The sequence below is a fragment of the Furipterus horrens genome, unplaced genomic scaffold, assembly GCF_987537825.1.
Source record: "Furipterus horrens unplaced genomic scaffold, mFurHor1.1.pri manual_scaffold_4, whole genome shotgun sequence".
NCBI lineage: Eukaryota > Metazoa > Chordata > Mammalia > Chiroptera > Furipteridae > Furipterus > Furipterus horrens.
In genome coordinates, this window is record NW_028327174.1 from 9,056,194 (window position 1) to 9,071,887 (window position 15,694).

The 15,694-nt window shown below is 42.3% G+C and overlaps 1 protein-coding gene across 17 annotated transcripts in view; it reads left to right on the plus strand.

Annotated features, from left to right (window-relative positions):
- The window catches only part of RBFOX2 (RNA binding fox-1 homolog 2), a 248,305-nt gene that overhangs the window by 116,753 nt on the left and 115,858 nt on the right, over positions 1-15,694 (plus strand). The window contains exon 1 of one of the 17 annotated variants that reach the window (XM_090272533.1): positions 2,763-3,020. The exons of the other annotated variants lie outside the window; for them this stretch is intronic. Coding sequence (XP_090128659.1) covers positions 3,006-3,020 — 15 coding nt within the window. The 5' untranslated portion in view covers positions 2,763-3,005. Of the gene's footprint in view, positions 1-2,762; positions 3,021-15,694 lie in introns of those variants that run through there. 17 annotated transcript variants of the gene reach the window in all.

The following is a 15,694-nucleotide window of genomic DNA, read 5'->3' on the forward strand; positions in this document are numbered from 1 at the left end:
CTGTCCCACATGGTCTGGTTTTTCCTTCTCAGGACTCAGCGAGCGGGACTTCCTCTGTGGGCCTCCCTGGAAGAGTTCCTTCTCCGATGCTCAAATTCACACATATTTTCCCCGCTGATTAATGTAAAGGCCAATAAGCTTCCACGTACAGTCACACAGTCTGATGAAATGTTCTGATAGAATTAAGTATGTGTGCATCTTGATCCTATGTATATAAGACTGATCCTTTTGGGGGTGTCTTCCTAGTATGGAATTACTAGCCCTTTGTGTCTTTTAATCTGAATGCTGCATAACAGTGAAGCATAGGCTTCCTTACTCAACTTTGATGATTTGAGAGTTTTTTTCCTTCTTATCTCTTTATTTCCTTTCATCTTTCTTTTCTTTTTTTAAGGTAGGGAAATGTGGAGAGGAAGGAGCATGAATAAAAGGATTCATTTAACTTGCCTGTGGGTTTTTGGAGTTTTTTGTGTGTGCATGAAGAAAACACTCAGAAGCATTTGATTTTTGACCAGACTGTTTACCCTGTTCTTAAAATGATGTCCAGAAAAGGAAGAGATGCATCTAGAGTAGGAATTTATGAACTCTTCCTGTGATTCCAAAGAAGTTTATAATGGTTGTACTCATGGGAGTTTTGGAGGTAGTTGTCAGAGTTTTTGTGACATTTTAGTCTTTCTTATTTCATTTTGAGGCTCCCTTTTTCTCTCTTTTTATCCTACTTTACTGCAGAAGAGCAGAGATACCTTTATCTTACCCTAAACTTGATTAAAAGATCAGACCATAACGTGACAGTATGTGAAATTCCATTGTATTTGTTTTTGATACTTGCTTAAGAATGAATATTAACAATTTTGTGTCTCCAGAATGTGAAAGGACCATAATCTTTTAGTGTGTGGTTTTAGTGCAGTTATTTAGAATATAGTGTCAGGTCTGGTGACATAAGTTTAGGGCACGAGCTAGGAGTCTAGAGAAGAGTTGCCAAAAAAATTGATGATGGACATATCAAAGACTAGCAGTTTATAGAAAGTCAAGATTTGTTTTTCCATTAAAAAAAAAAGGGTGTCTCATAAATTCTTTTGTACTGGAAAGAGGTAATCCTGCCTTTGGAAGGAGGAGAGAGGTTTGCAGAGAGAAAAAGAAAAGGTTTGGGTGAGGCTGAGAATATTTGCCCTACCCCTCCAAGTTTAAATGAGCTGCAAGCTGAAGGTGGAAGGCGAGAAAAGGCACATCTTGGTGCAGAAGAAAAGGAAAAGTGACCTGACGTCTACCTTAAGAGAAGAAGAAGCTTCACACGTAGCAGGTAACTCAGGTAACTCAGAACGGATGGGGAATGTACCACCTGCACGGGGCCTACCTTGAATGTGAGGCTCACAGACCTTACTTGGAGATTTTATAAGCAGGAGAGAGCTGTTCCAGCATGTCTGAGGGAAACAGAACCCTGAGGCAGCTGGAAGGTGGTGGGGCTCTTGTTTTTGTTTTAGTTTAATGAGTTAGAGGAATGAAATATTCCTCAAAACACAGACCCCTTTGAGAACTTATTGTGCACCTACTGTGCACTTGGTGTTATGCTAAAGACTCCATGGCCAAAAACTCAGTGAACTCTCCCCTGAAAGATTTGGGTAAAGGAGATGAGATTTGTGGGCACGGAAATACCTGTAGTAGAAACTGGCAGCGGTGCTGGCTGTCTTGTTAGACACCAGGCACCCAGGAGAGGGACAGATCAGTTACAGCTGGGCCGGGCGTTTGGGTTTGAACATGGAGAAAAGGGTCGGCAAGCCAGGCACGAACATGGGCATTGGCACACGGAGAAGTCACCTATTTTATAAGTAAAAACCGCTGGGACAGGTGATCTGATGTTCAGCATTGAACATAATGGATAAATATATGCCTGGCATATAGGAGGCACTTAGTAAATGTTTGAACTGAACTGAATTAGAAAATGTGGTCCCTAGGAACATGGCAGGTAGTTTACATAGTTATATCAATTCACTCTAATTACGACAACTTCAAAAGGAGTACTGTACCCAGTTTTTGGTCGAGGAACCAGAGGCTTAGGCAGGTTAAATAACTTTCCTTAGCCTTGATGAAAGTAATTGGAGGCCCAGATTGCAAACCCAGGCTTTGGGTCTTGTTCTGTCACCATTCCCAGTAAAGAATTGGCAACATGGTAGGGGCTCAAAATTCGCTTGACTCTGAAACCCTTCTTTCTCCTGTCAGAAGGGAGACTCTTGATCTGAACGAAGGAAGAAGTAATAGAAAAGGACAAGCACTTATTCCAGTGTGTGTGTGTGTGTGTGTGTGTGTGTATTTCCATGTTTTAAAGTCTTCTAAGATTCAGAATTACTAGTGGTGAAACTTTATAGAGAATAGTGATGCGAGGCTGACATTTGGGGAGGGGGTGTAGGCCTCCAGCAGGGTCTGTGTTCATGTTTGGCTTCTGCCAGAGGCGGCAGAAGAATTGGGACAGAGAGGAAGCTTGGCTCACTCCCCTTGATCTTGGAGGTCAGAGTTTTCTGATTGCTTCATTTATGTTTAAAGAACCCATCTTAAACAAGTTTATCTCTAGCTCTAGAAACTGGTGCTGGTGGTTTATTACTAACCCCACCCATCCCTGCCTTTTGCAATAATCTCTGTGAGTGATGATTGTGTTTCTAGAAGTAGAATGACAGAGAGAGAGAGAGAGAGAGAGAGAGAGAGAGAGATTCCCTGAAGGCAAATACAGAGAGAGTGTGCTGTGCACTCCAGTTCAGACACACGGGGCTGGGAACTCCCAGAGAGAGAGAGGGAGAGAGAGGGTGAGAGGGAGGAGAGAGAACAACAGAACAGTCAGCTGGAGACCAGGGAGGAGGGGGGAGGAGATCAGTTGTTTTTTAAACTCCAGGGATTTTTGGGGGGTTTCTCCCCACCCCAAACCCTAGTTCCCCATTCTGGCACCTTCTTTCCTACTACAAGTGCCTTTTTGCAGTCCAGGATCAACTGACCGCTGAGTCTGAGCAGCCGGCTCTGACATGATGTACCTCTGGGTGAGTACACAGTGCCGCGGGTGAGGGCTTGCGCTTGCTCATATAAGGAGTGGAAAGCTGCGAGCTCCTGCTCTCGCCCAGATGCCCTCACCGCGGAGCACAGGCTGCGCGTCCCGGCTACTCACAGATGTTAGGTTTTCAAAACCTAGCAGTGACTGTGACATGGTTGTTTTTTTTTTTTTTTTTTTTTTTTTCCCAATGTTGTTTATCTTGGTAGACCTAGGCACAAGGGTAAGCTCCTGGTGCAGTGCTGCTCTGGGCTTGCCGGTAGGTTTGGAGAGGGCAGGGTGGGCAGGTGAAATGAGCCAGCCCCTGGCGCAGCTGCAGCCTTCCTGGTTGGTCAGGATCCACCTGTGTTTTTTTTTTGGGGGGGGGGCTGACTTTGATAATCAAACCATCTCTTTAGCTTTTGAAAGCATGATTTTAATACGGAATAAACTTTAATAAGTTTTTCCGTAATCATTTTTATTGTCCTTCACAATAGTCTTGTGCAGTTGGTCACTATTTGTTATTAAAATTTTATGAGGGAAGTAATTAAGTCACAACAAGTAACTTGCTCATAGTTAGAAACCAAGCCTGTAGCAGCTAGAATAGTAATTAATAACCAGACATTTTAAAGCATTTTATATTTGCCAAGAACTTCACACCTCACATTATTTTAATTTATTGTTAACTGTGGCATTTAATTTGGAATGGAGGGAAACATACTGGGATTGGAGATGTTTTTCAGTTATGAAATGTGATAACTTTTAGGAGAATGACAGGGAGAAAAATAAAGCCGGCTTTTAGTTTTGAATACAAGAACATCTATAGTTTCTTGCAAAAATGGCGGTATCCTCTCTTAAGCAGGCAGCTGTTGTGTGTTGCTAAGGGAGCCTCCTAGATGTGGTGCCCTTGGCCACTAGCCAGCTTCTGAAAGTTTCACTTTGCCCTTTGCCCTTCAGCCTAGATGTCTGGAATTGCAGAAACCTATTTGGCTCAGGCAGGCTAAATTTATAAATACCAGAAGGCAGAATTTTAACTAGGTTTATAGTGCTTGTTCACAGAGGGTTTGTGTGTGGGGGGGTGTTGGGAGGGGCTTTTCCTGTTTCTCCCTCCATATTTGAATATGACCTTGAAATGTAATTTCCTCCCCTGTATTGATTTATTTTTGTAGTATTTGTTAGAGGTCAAAGAACTTTTCTGGCACACTTACATGCTTTAAGTACTTTTCATCTCCCTGTAAATGAGGCATCTGGGTCTAGGGTCTTCGCAGCCTTGTTGGTGGGACTGCTCGGCTCCCTGTTGACCAGAGGATGGGGCATGCTGTCTTTGGGTTTGTTTGGAAGATGAATTATGAAAGGAAGCAAGTTGAATTAACTTCATTTCCGGTCATATATGTTTGATGAAAGCAGACAGTGACAGTCTTCTCCGTTATTTGCTTTGTACTTACATTAGTTACTTGTAAATTTGTTTCAATCCCCTTCACTTATTAGCCCTAGAGCAGAGCTTCCCAGCCAGAGATCCACATGCTTGATTGGGATGCGCGCGTGCCAAGGTAGCTGCTCCCCTCAGCCCTTGGAGCAGCCAGGCGGGGCCTACGATCCCCCCGGTGACATGGGCCGTGCGTACTGCAGTTTGTTTGCCGCTTTGTGCTGTATAAATATTGTCATTTTGTGTGTGTGTGAAGACAACTGAGCATTTGGGTAGCGCTGTCTAGCGGGTAAAAAGTGTGTTAGCTCTTTTATTACCTGCATAGGCTAGCCCAGTGCCCCACACGTTTGTTGAATTCAGTGAAAGTGTCCAAAAGGAGCTATAGCTGCCTGACACCCAGGAAGAAAAGGGAATGCAGCTGGTCAAGCATTGAGAGGGAAGCGTTGAGAAGGTGCTGCGGAGAAACTTACTGGACAAGGAATAGGAGATCGGAGTTTGTCTAGGCCAGTACCCAGCCATGTGACATGGAGCAATCATTTAACTGTTCCGAGCCTCAGTTGCTACATCCATAAGTTAATAGAACTTCTTTTAATTCCAAAATTCTGTGAACTGAATTTTGTGTAGCAGTATGTATGCCAGAAAAACACTCCATTTTGCCATAATGTTTGGATACTGGAAAACATAAGCAAGTTGTGGAACATATGTTTCCATTGCCTACTTGTTTGGGTACCAGCAGTGAGTTAAAGGTTCTGTTTTCCAAGTAGTCTTCAAAAATTACTGAACTATGCTCAGTTGTCAATACCTGTGAGTGGTGTGGACATTTTTAGAACCTGTAGAGCCGAAGAGTGAAAGTTATAGCCCATCCAAGCATTTTAGTTTGTGTGGTTAGGTGCAGCTCATTAATTTGCTTGTGCGTGTCTAGAACGCTGAGGGAGAAGGCCATCTTGGGCTCTCTCTGTGTCTCTTTGCCAGGTCTCCCCTCTTTCCCGTTGGGTCGCCCTCCTTTTCAGCGACTTTGGTAGCATCAGTAGACAGCCTGGCGTGGCGCAAAGATTGTGGCTTTAAGGGACTTGACTAGATCTAAACCCCACCTCTGCCTTTCTGGTTGTGTGGCTTTGAGCAAATTATTTAACCCCTCTGAACCTCATTTTCTTCATTTATCACATAGGGAAAATAATGCCTGTCATGCAGGATTATTGTGAGGATATGAGATAATTCTGTGAAACACGCTTAACATAGTAGGGGGCACGTGCTGCTCAGTCAGTGACTAGTGCGGGCCAGCACTTCGTTTTGCACACTCGCATAGACAGACTACTCGTGACACCAGAGTATCTGCTGTAGTGTAAGAATGTCTTTGAGTTGCTGTAAGGAGGACTTTGACAAACACAAACTCGTTCTATGTGAAACATGTCTCCCTTTAATCAGTATTTTAAGTACGTGTTACTAGAGAACCCTCATTAAAGTGCCTCCTGATGGAGAACATCCCTGTTGCTTTTTCCTCAACTGTGTTTTGGGGGGTGCAATGCTGCTAAGCGCTCATTATGTCACTTATTCTCTCCTCTTCATTGTCCAAAATAGGGAGAGGGTGGAGAGGGGGAGGGAAACGCACACACGACTCCTGCTCTGAGGGAACTTGCTTATTGGATGATTATATAATTGATACCCAGTAAACAGAATTACAGACTGCTTATTGAAATTCCCAGAAGACATGATGTGTTCTCCTTGTCTGGGTTGATCTTAGCTAGACTGGTACCAGGCTCTCTTTTATTCTGTATGGATGAACTTTGGGATTTCATTGGGAATTGTTGTTTTATTTTTGTTTAATCCTGTCTTCTTAGTAAGTCAGTTCAGCCAGCATTCGATGACTGCCTGTAATGGGTAGAAGACTGTGCTCCCAGCTATCACATGCACAAAGATGATTTAGATGTCTCCTGTCTTCGGTCATTTATAACACAGTGATAGATAGTGTATGTGCACAAGCATAATGATTTTTGTATGATATGCTATCCAATTAAGAAAGTGCTTTGATGTGTTATCTTATTTCATCCTCACAGCAATGCTAAGGGCTGGGTGTCATTGTCTCTATTGTACAAATGAGGAAAGAGACTGAGGGTGCATGCCAGGTAGGCAGTAAATGGCAGAGCTAGAAGTTCACATCACCTGAAAAACAAAACAAAACAACCTCTGTGGCTCTTCTTTCGACACTGTCCTCTTTGGGGAGAAGCTAATGTTTTTGTTTTGTTTAAACCATTTCCGGAGTGATAACATGCTTGTTAGGCCTGTACCTTACTTAGTCCCCAACACACCTGGGGCTTAGCTATTATCTTCATTTTTAAGGCAGAAATTTCAGTAACTTGCTACAGTCACACAGCCCAGAATTGGCAGAGGTAGGATTTGAATTCTGGTCTGTCTGACCTCAGAGCCTATTATACCACACTTTTTTTTAAAAACTTTTTTTTATTTTTTGGTTCAGTGGTGTCAGATTGATCATTGCTATCATTTAGCATGATACCGACAGAGTAGAGAAGTGAAAATTAAGGTACCTGAATTCTGTTTCCATACCCATTAATTACTTGAGACAAGTTACTAAACTGTATATACCTTGATTTTCTAGGCTGTAAAAAGGATATGATAATTCTTAGGAGAACATTAATGAAGTAATCTTAGAAAACTGTATGTCGATCATTTTAGAAATAAAGTAGTAACTAACTGATGCCTTTATCATAAAACATGGAAATCATGGACTGTGAGTCAAAAGATACAATTTTTGGTCTTGATGGTGCCATTTGTCGGTGTGTGACCTTTTTAGTATTATCTTTCTAATCTTTATAATGGGACTATTAATACCTAACAGATCACTGTGATAACCTATGTTAAAGTGTTTTGGAAGCATTTCATACCAAGCAGAATATAAGGTAATGATAACAGCAGCTATTATTGAGGTCACAGGCAGGCTGACCTTTTAATGCTCAGCACTCATCACTATTTTGCCATTCTAATTGTTCTGCACGGTTAGAGAACTAGACTTAATAGCAAATTGAGTTATCACAAAATGTAGGAACAGTTTAGTTCAGATAACATGGGAGGCCAGATACTGTGACTAGATATTTGGCAGTGAAAAGCCATTAAAAGATTTTAAGTAAGATTGGAATAGGCTGAAGTGGAAATTATAATTAGGTTTGTTTTTTAAAAGTCGTCTACACGGATTAGAGGGGAGTAAGAATGCAGAGAGTAGTTAGGTGATTGTTGTGTAATAGTCTAAGTGACAGAGAATGATAATGACAACATGCTAGAGAGAACGAGAACTGTATGACAGCTATTGTCATGATTTGGAAGAGGACATGGGTTGGTTTGGTTTCTGGAATAAGATGAAGGGGATCATGAGTTTGACTATGGATTTAGTTTTTTTGGGTAACTTTGAGATGTTAAGGGGAAATACTGCTTAGATAGTTGGCTACCTAGTTCTGGAAACATAAGGAAAGATAGAGGCTTAAGCTACAGATTTGCAAGAAATATGCAAGCAATAGTAATTGTAGCTGTAGGCTACAATCATGGCTTAAGAGGAGACTGGCCTATAGAGAGAAAATGTGGAGCAAGAAGAGAAGTTAATGCCTGGTAGAGGAGATGAACTCTCAAAGGAGGCAGGGAACAGGGTCCCAGAGAACTTGTTCTTCAGTAGGAAAACTAGGACACTAGGGAATTAAGATAAAAGAGTGGCAGGAAGAGAGACGTGACATGTGGGTTTAGCAACATGGAGGTCACTGGTGACCTTTGCAGGGGCTGTTTCTGTGGACTGCTGCGGTCAGAAGCCCAAGAGTGAAGTCAGAAGGGAAGCAGGGAAGTGGAGATTGAATCAGTGGGTATAGACAGTTGTTGGAAAAGTTTGACTCTGAAGGAATGTAGAGAGTAGCTGGAAGAGTATGAGGAAAAGTAGAGAAGGGTTTATTCGTTTCATTTTAAATAAACGAGACTTGATTGTGTTTAAAAGCTAATAGATTAAATCCATTTGAGGAGGAGACGTGGTATGTATAAGAGAAAGAATCATTGCTCTTATACTTTGAGAAAGTGGGGTTGGCTCTAGGAGTAAGAACTCTCCCATTTAATAGGAAGTAAAGCAGATAGAGGCCAGATGAACTTAACAGCATTTAGGAGTTCAAAAAGTCTTTACAGAAGAGGGAGGTGGACAGGCAGAGTGGGTGAGATGTAGAAAGGGTCACAGATTTTCCAACAGGGGATAGATTGGTGAAAAAGCAGATATGTTTGGGAATTATATAATTCCACGTGGCTTGTATATGTGGGATGAGTGGAATAAAAACTTAAAATTCAGAAGCCAGATTATTTGAACAGTTTAAGATATTTGTTTGTTTGCTTATTCTAGTAAGGACCCACAGATAGATTTTTAAGCAGGATGAAATATGATCAGATTTATATATTAGAAAGATAACAAGAGGCTTCTATTATTATTGCAGAATTTATATTTATAGTTTGGGTGAAACTGGTTTGATGCATATTTTAAAAGCTAAAAAAAACTGTAAGGAGGTAAACAAATCATTATATTAATATATGAGATTCAAACAGTTAACACTTTAAAAATATATATTATGTTTGTTTGTTTATTTATTTATTGAGAGATGGGAAGGGAGGGAGAAAGAGAGGGAGAGAAACATCAGTGTGTGGTTGCCTCTCCCATGCCCCCAACTGGAGACCTGGCCCGCAACCAGGTGTGCCCTGACTGGGAATTGAACCAGTGACCCTTTGGTCTGCAGGCCAGCACTCAGTCCACTGAGCCACGCCAGCCAAGGCAGTTAACACATTTTTAATGACTAACCTGTGCTGATCACTTTCTGAGGGATTGGGAAAGACCATGAATAAAATAAATTTTTTCCCATAGTTTGTATTTTTTAACTGAAAAAAGAAAACTGTAAACACCTAAGCAAACAAGATAATTTCAGAAACTATGCTATAGATATAGACGACAAAGTCATATGAACCTGAGTACTTTGGCTGGGGTGAAAAAGGCCTGAATGATAAGAATCACCGTCCTGTCAAAACAGGGAAAGAAAGCATTACAGGCGGAAGGAGTGACAAATACAGTCTTCAGATGGGAATGCATTTGGGGTAGTCAAAAAGAAGGGTGCTGTGGTTGGAGTGCAGAGAAAAAAAACGTAGGAAGGTAAGACTGGAGATGTAGCGAGGGCCAAATGGTCCCCATGGTAGCCATTTTTGTTCTGGTTAAAATAGAAAGGTTTTGGGAGATTTAAGCAAGAGAGTGATATTCTTTAGTAAAGTGGTAAGGAAGGTCAGGAAGCTATTACTGTATCTAAGCAAGAGGTGATGGCCTAGACTATGGCTGGCGAGTTGATAGGACTGAAGAGGTCTTGTGTGTGTAGTGAGATGGAAGAGGGATCTGGGTTATTCCGCTTTTGGCTTGAGGAATTAGGGTGGAGGGGCCATCTCCTTACAACAGAACAGGGAGTACAAAGAAAAACAGTGTTTATGGTTTGGACTTCTTATTAAAGTTTGAAATGTCTATTAGACATCCAGGTGGAGAAGTTTATGATGGTTCGGTGTGAGTCGAGTTCAGGAGAGAGGTGTGAGCTGAGGGGGTACAGCTCAGATTCATCGGCACATGTCTGACACCTTGTGAGGAAATGTGACTAGAGAATAGAGCTGAGGCATGTCAGTAGAGGTCTGAAGGACACTTAGAATTTGGTAGGGTAGGAGGGGAACAAGGCGAGTATGTGAGATCAGAAACTGAAGAAGCATGTGCTGGGTCTGTGTAATTGAAGACCAAGTAACGGGCCGTTGGCCTCAGTAGGATGTTGGTTGTTGGTGAGCTTGTTAAAAGCCGTTCCACTTGGAATGATGGGGATAAATAGCCAGTTGGAATGGCTTGAGTTCTTAGTTGATAGATGAAGATGAGACTGAATATTGTTTAATTGTGGAGTGGAGCAAAGGATTGGGGTAGTAACCGGATGGGCGTGTGGGTTCAAGAGAGGATTATTAAAACGTGGATGATATTAAGGCGTGTTTATTTCAGTAGGAAAGATCCAGCAGAGGGGAAGAAATGAGGGTGCTGAAAAGGAGGAGCCTACTTAGGGGAGCAAAGTATGTTATATCCAGCACACAGAGGAGGGATTGGCCTTAGATAGGGCCAGAAGCACTTTTTTTTCTTTTTAATAGGAAGGAGGGCCTGGTGGGGTTGGAGCCAGATAGGCTGGTGGCCTTGGTTTCAGGCAGAACGGTGAGTCCTCTGATTGCGTCTGCTTTCTTTATATCAGGTAAGGTGAGCGTAGCTGACCCAATGTGGAGGGAGCAGAGAACGAGTATTGCAGATTTAAGGAGCAAAGACGAGTGTGAAACAGTGGTCATCTCAAAAAACCGGAGTGAACTTACTAGAGAGAGGGAGTGGGCTTGAGATCTGTGGTCATAAACTTGATATGAGCGGTGTGGCAAGTCAGCTGTGTGATTTTTATCCAGCGGTCTTCTGTTTAGATGCAGGTGGGAGTGAGAAGATAGTTGGATTTAACCAGGAGTTGAGATTTTACCAAATACGTTAGACTAAGAGAAAAAGGGACAAGGGAAGTAAGATTTTTGAAAAGGGCCACGTAGAGTATTGGACCCTAAAATCTAAGCTGGTTTAGGAGGGAAGTCAGACCCTGAGGAGGAGGAGTGGAAATGTGGTAGATGAACTTGTAGATTGTTGGAGAAATGCTGGCGTGGGAGAACGACGAGAGCAAGCCAGCCTGACGATGTGAGGGTAGACTGCTTGAAATGCTCCAGGTTTTGGGAGGCGGTGTGGTTGTTGATGATACAGTGCTGGTTGGGCGGTTTAGGTGAGGTGGTAAAAAACAGAGTTGGTGCTAAAGCCATTAAAACCACCACTGGGAGGCCAGGGTATTAGATAAACCATCTGTGTGGGTGTCACCGCGAAGGCATCAGGAATGACAAGACTGATAGAGGACGAGGGCAGGGAGGCCTGTCCTCAGACTTGGGCAGGTCGGCAGGTGATACCTGTTCTGAAGGATCGGAAGTTCGGCTGGAGGGAAGAGAAGCGGTTTGGAAGTGGTGTTGGAAAACAAGGAGGATTCTTGGAAGGTCCAACCCTAAATGTTAGTGGAGAACACGGGGGATGCTTGCCCCTGCTGAGGTATGAGATGGGCAGGAATAAAGCTTTCACTGCAGAAGGAGTATTCTCAGGGCCAGCCAGGCTTCCTTTCGAAGCAGAAGGTGAGGGGAACATCACAGAGCAGAGAGTGAGTGTGTGGAAGAGCTGGCTGAGGGATAGATAGCTCATGGCTTCTGGGGTCAGGAGCGCGAGGAAGAGCAGGAGATGGGGTCAGACAAGTGGCTGTACAGAGCTGTGTGGGGGGAGCCACCTGGAAAGGGGGACGGACTTCCGAAAATGATGGGATTGTTCCAGAAATCCCTTGGAAAAGCAGGGTAATTAGTTGAAGCTTTAATAAGGCAGAGCAATAGTTTTCAAACATTATAGTATCTCAGAATGCACAGATTGTGAGCCCCACCTCCAGAGTTTTAGATCCATTAGATGTGGGTGGACCTGGGTTTTTACATTTCTAATAAATGTCCATGTGATGCTGATGCTGCTGGGCCAGAGAAACGGGTTGTGGCCAGGTAAGCGACGTGGTGGGCTGGAGCGCAAGGTGACATGTGGCCTGGGTGATGGGCAGAGGACAGCCATGTCAGGCACCTTTCTGACTCTGGCATTTTAAGGAAGAAGTGAGTTTATGATAATTTCTTTTGAGAGATAGCAATTTCTAAGTGATTCAGTTTATCATCAAACATTTATTGAATATTTATTTTATGTAGCATGACGAGGATACCAAGAGTTGTTAAAATTTCCCCCGCTTTTCTCAAGAATAATGGGGTAAAAGGACAGATGCGGAAGTTAAATAGATGAATAATGATGCATTGTAGCAAAGACTACATGCCAATCAGTAGGTGATAACATGCAGTTCTCAACAGGAGCTCAGAAAAATGGGCAATCACTGAAGATGGGGATTGGTTCGGGAAGGTTTCTTGAAGGAGCTATAATTTAAGCGAGAGTCTGGCAAGACTAAAGAGAGGCACGCCAGATGGAGAGCTGGCATAAGCAGAGGTGTGGTGTCAAGAATGAACACGAAACTTGACTACTTGAGAGTCCCATAGCTTTCATCCTGGCCCAAGCCACCATTATCTCTTGCCTGTATTATTACAATAATTTTCTAACCAGCTTCGCTGCTTCTGTTCTTCTGCAACCCCCTCCCCAAGCTCTGTCCTCAGCACAGCAGCTAGAATGCGCCTTTTAAATGTCACATAATATTGCTACTCTGCCCCAAACTCTCCAGGGGCTTCTTATGTTACTCACTGTAAAAATCAAATGCCCTATCCTGGCCTATAAAGCCCTGGCCGAGTCTTTGAACTCATGTTCTTCTACGCTCCTGGCCGTTCTTGGAACATATCAGAATACCTTTGCCTCAGGGCTTTAGCACTTGCCTACCATCCTGGTCTCTCTCCAGATTCCACTACTCGAGTGTCATGTTATCATGAGCACCCAATGAACATGGTATTTACCTGCCCCTTTGTGCAACATTTTCCACTGCCTTTCCTGACCTTAATTTTTCTCCTTAGCACCCACCACCATTTGACTTGGTGTGTATTTGTTTGTTTGATGTTTTTCTCCTCCAACTAGAATGTAAGCTCTCTGAAGGCACCGGTGTATCTTCTGTGCCTGGAAAGGTGCTTGGCACATAGTAGGCACTGATTGGACATTTGTGGGGTGAAAAGAAGGGAAGAAGGAAACTTTGGGGAATAGTGAAGAGGCCGGTCTCATTGGAAGGGACAGGAATGGAAGCAATGGTTTGATGGATAAACGAGAAGATGTTGAATGCTAGATTATTGTTTCGTAGAAAATAGGAATTACTTTAAAATTTTTCAGCATGTGAATATTTAACTTCCCTGAAAAAGTGCTTTGTAATTGGGTTCTGTGGCTGGGATGGTCTGGGGAGGGACCCGAAGCAGCGATAGCAATAACTGTTTAACTGTTGTGGTCGTTCAGGTGTGTTGGTTAAAAGGCCTTGGGATCAGGGTTTGAAAGTGAATAAAATTAAGTGGCGTCAAAAGCCTTATGCATTGCATGAATGTTAAAAGGTGATAAGGTTCCAGTTGTATAAGAAAGTGGCCTTGTTTTGATACGTATGTTTTAATATTGTTTGTTTTAATATGGCATTTAACTTTAAACAAGTATAATTTGTCATGTTTCAAACCAGAATATGGAATTTTGTGACTTCCTAAAATTTATAAATTAGGAAATAAATTTGTAACCAATTAAGCAAATATTCATTTTTGTAGATTTTAAATGGTACGTTTGGGAGAGGGTGAAAATCAACATGGTCAAAGCACCCATATTGGTGAAGGGACATGGGGGGGCTACATCTCCCAAGACATTTGGTATCCTCCTGTGCAGTACAAAATAGATGTTTAATGAATGTTTCTGATAATCAAACGGAATCCCTTAGAAATTACCATCCCTCAAAAGAAATGATCAAATGGTCACTTCCTCCTTAAGTGCCAAAGTCAAAGGGATGCTTGCCACAGCTGTCCCGAGGAAGCTTCTTCCTGCCACCTCAGGTCCTTCAGTTTCTTCTTGCAATGAGTAAAGTCGGCATTAGGAGTTACCGTCCTCCTTCACTAACTACCCTGTTCTCTTCTTTGTTTTTGTGCTGCTTTTAAAACTTCTGATCTGGTTGTAAGCATCGCCTTCTTGTTTGCAGTTAACCTTCTCCTCTGAATGCGAGCTTGCTGCTCCTCTTCACAGAGGCTTTTTTTGGCACCCTTCGCTATTATGAAATGAGATAACATACAGTACTTCTAATTTAAAAAGGCCAGCGTAGAATAGGCACTTCACAAATATTTGTTGAAAGGTTAATTAAATATTCTTAATGTAATGAACTGTGTAGCAAAGTGTCCAACTAAAATATTGGGTTTTGCTTCCACTTAAATCTGTAGGTTCTGTACTATCTTATTTGTGTAGTAACTCATGTTTTACTTTCTTATTTGAATCTAGACCATTAAATCAGAGATAAGATAAATCAAAGCCTACGTTTTATTAAAAAACAAAACAAAACTGTCAAGTTATCTTTTCCTGAATGAGAGGTGAATCCTTAATCACTGGCTATTTTAGCCAGATTGCCATATCTTTGAAAATCAGAAGTGACCGATCCTAGCTTCATTGTGTATTACATCACATGCTGGTCCCAGGTCTGCCCATGGCCCAGTCATTAACCTGCGCTGTGATTCTAAGGCGTTACAAGATCGCTATGTGCTGTGTCTCATCTGTAAGATGGGGGTGATGTTACTTCACAGTCACATTGTTGACTTACTCCTCAGATCAACTGACATCTAAATAAAAATATTCTTAATGATTTATTTATTCTGTTTATTGTACTTATAGTTGCCAATTAGATAAAAAACAGTATAATTTTTTTGCCAAGATTAGTTTGAAAGTCTCACTAAACATTACAATTTAAGAGCAGATGGCCATGTGGGCGGGACACGAGCTTGGGAGATAATAGTTGCTATTGTGTGTATGTTCCCCTCTGCTGTATTCATTAATTTTGGATGATTGTTTTTATCCTTTTGTTTTCTTGTTTAATTTTATTCAATTAATAAAAAATAAGTTTCCTGTACTTATTGAAAGTCAGAATCATATTTTTGCATGTTGCTCAGTACCATGTTGCCCTAGTACTAGATGTCTGCAGATTTCATCCACTACTGGAGAAATTTTCAAGACTGTTAATAAAACAGTTGGGATCGGAAAGGAGAAGGAACAAAGATTCCCAGGTGCCTCCTGTGTATGAGGCGCTGGGTCAGCTCATTTCACCACTATTATTTTATTGTTATGAAATAATCTATGACATGGAAGCAAGAGTCAAACCCAGTGGTCCTGCTTCAGCCAGTACTTGTAATCAGTGTGCTGTAATGCTTTCAACTAGTCCGTGACAGCCAGCCTCCAGGCCGGTCCCCGATGATTCCCACTCCTGGCATGCCTGCCTTTGAGTGTAGGCTGGACCTAGGGGCTCACTTTGAAGTAACAGAATGTGGGGAAGGTGATAGAACGTCACTTCCAAGACTTGGTTACAAAGAAAGGTGGCTTTCACCTTAGGTGCTTCCCCTCTCTAGCTCTCTCCCTAAAGATTTCGGTACCAGAAGTGGGGTGCTTCTGTAGCAAAAATCTAAAATGTGGGAGTGGCTTTGGAACT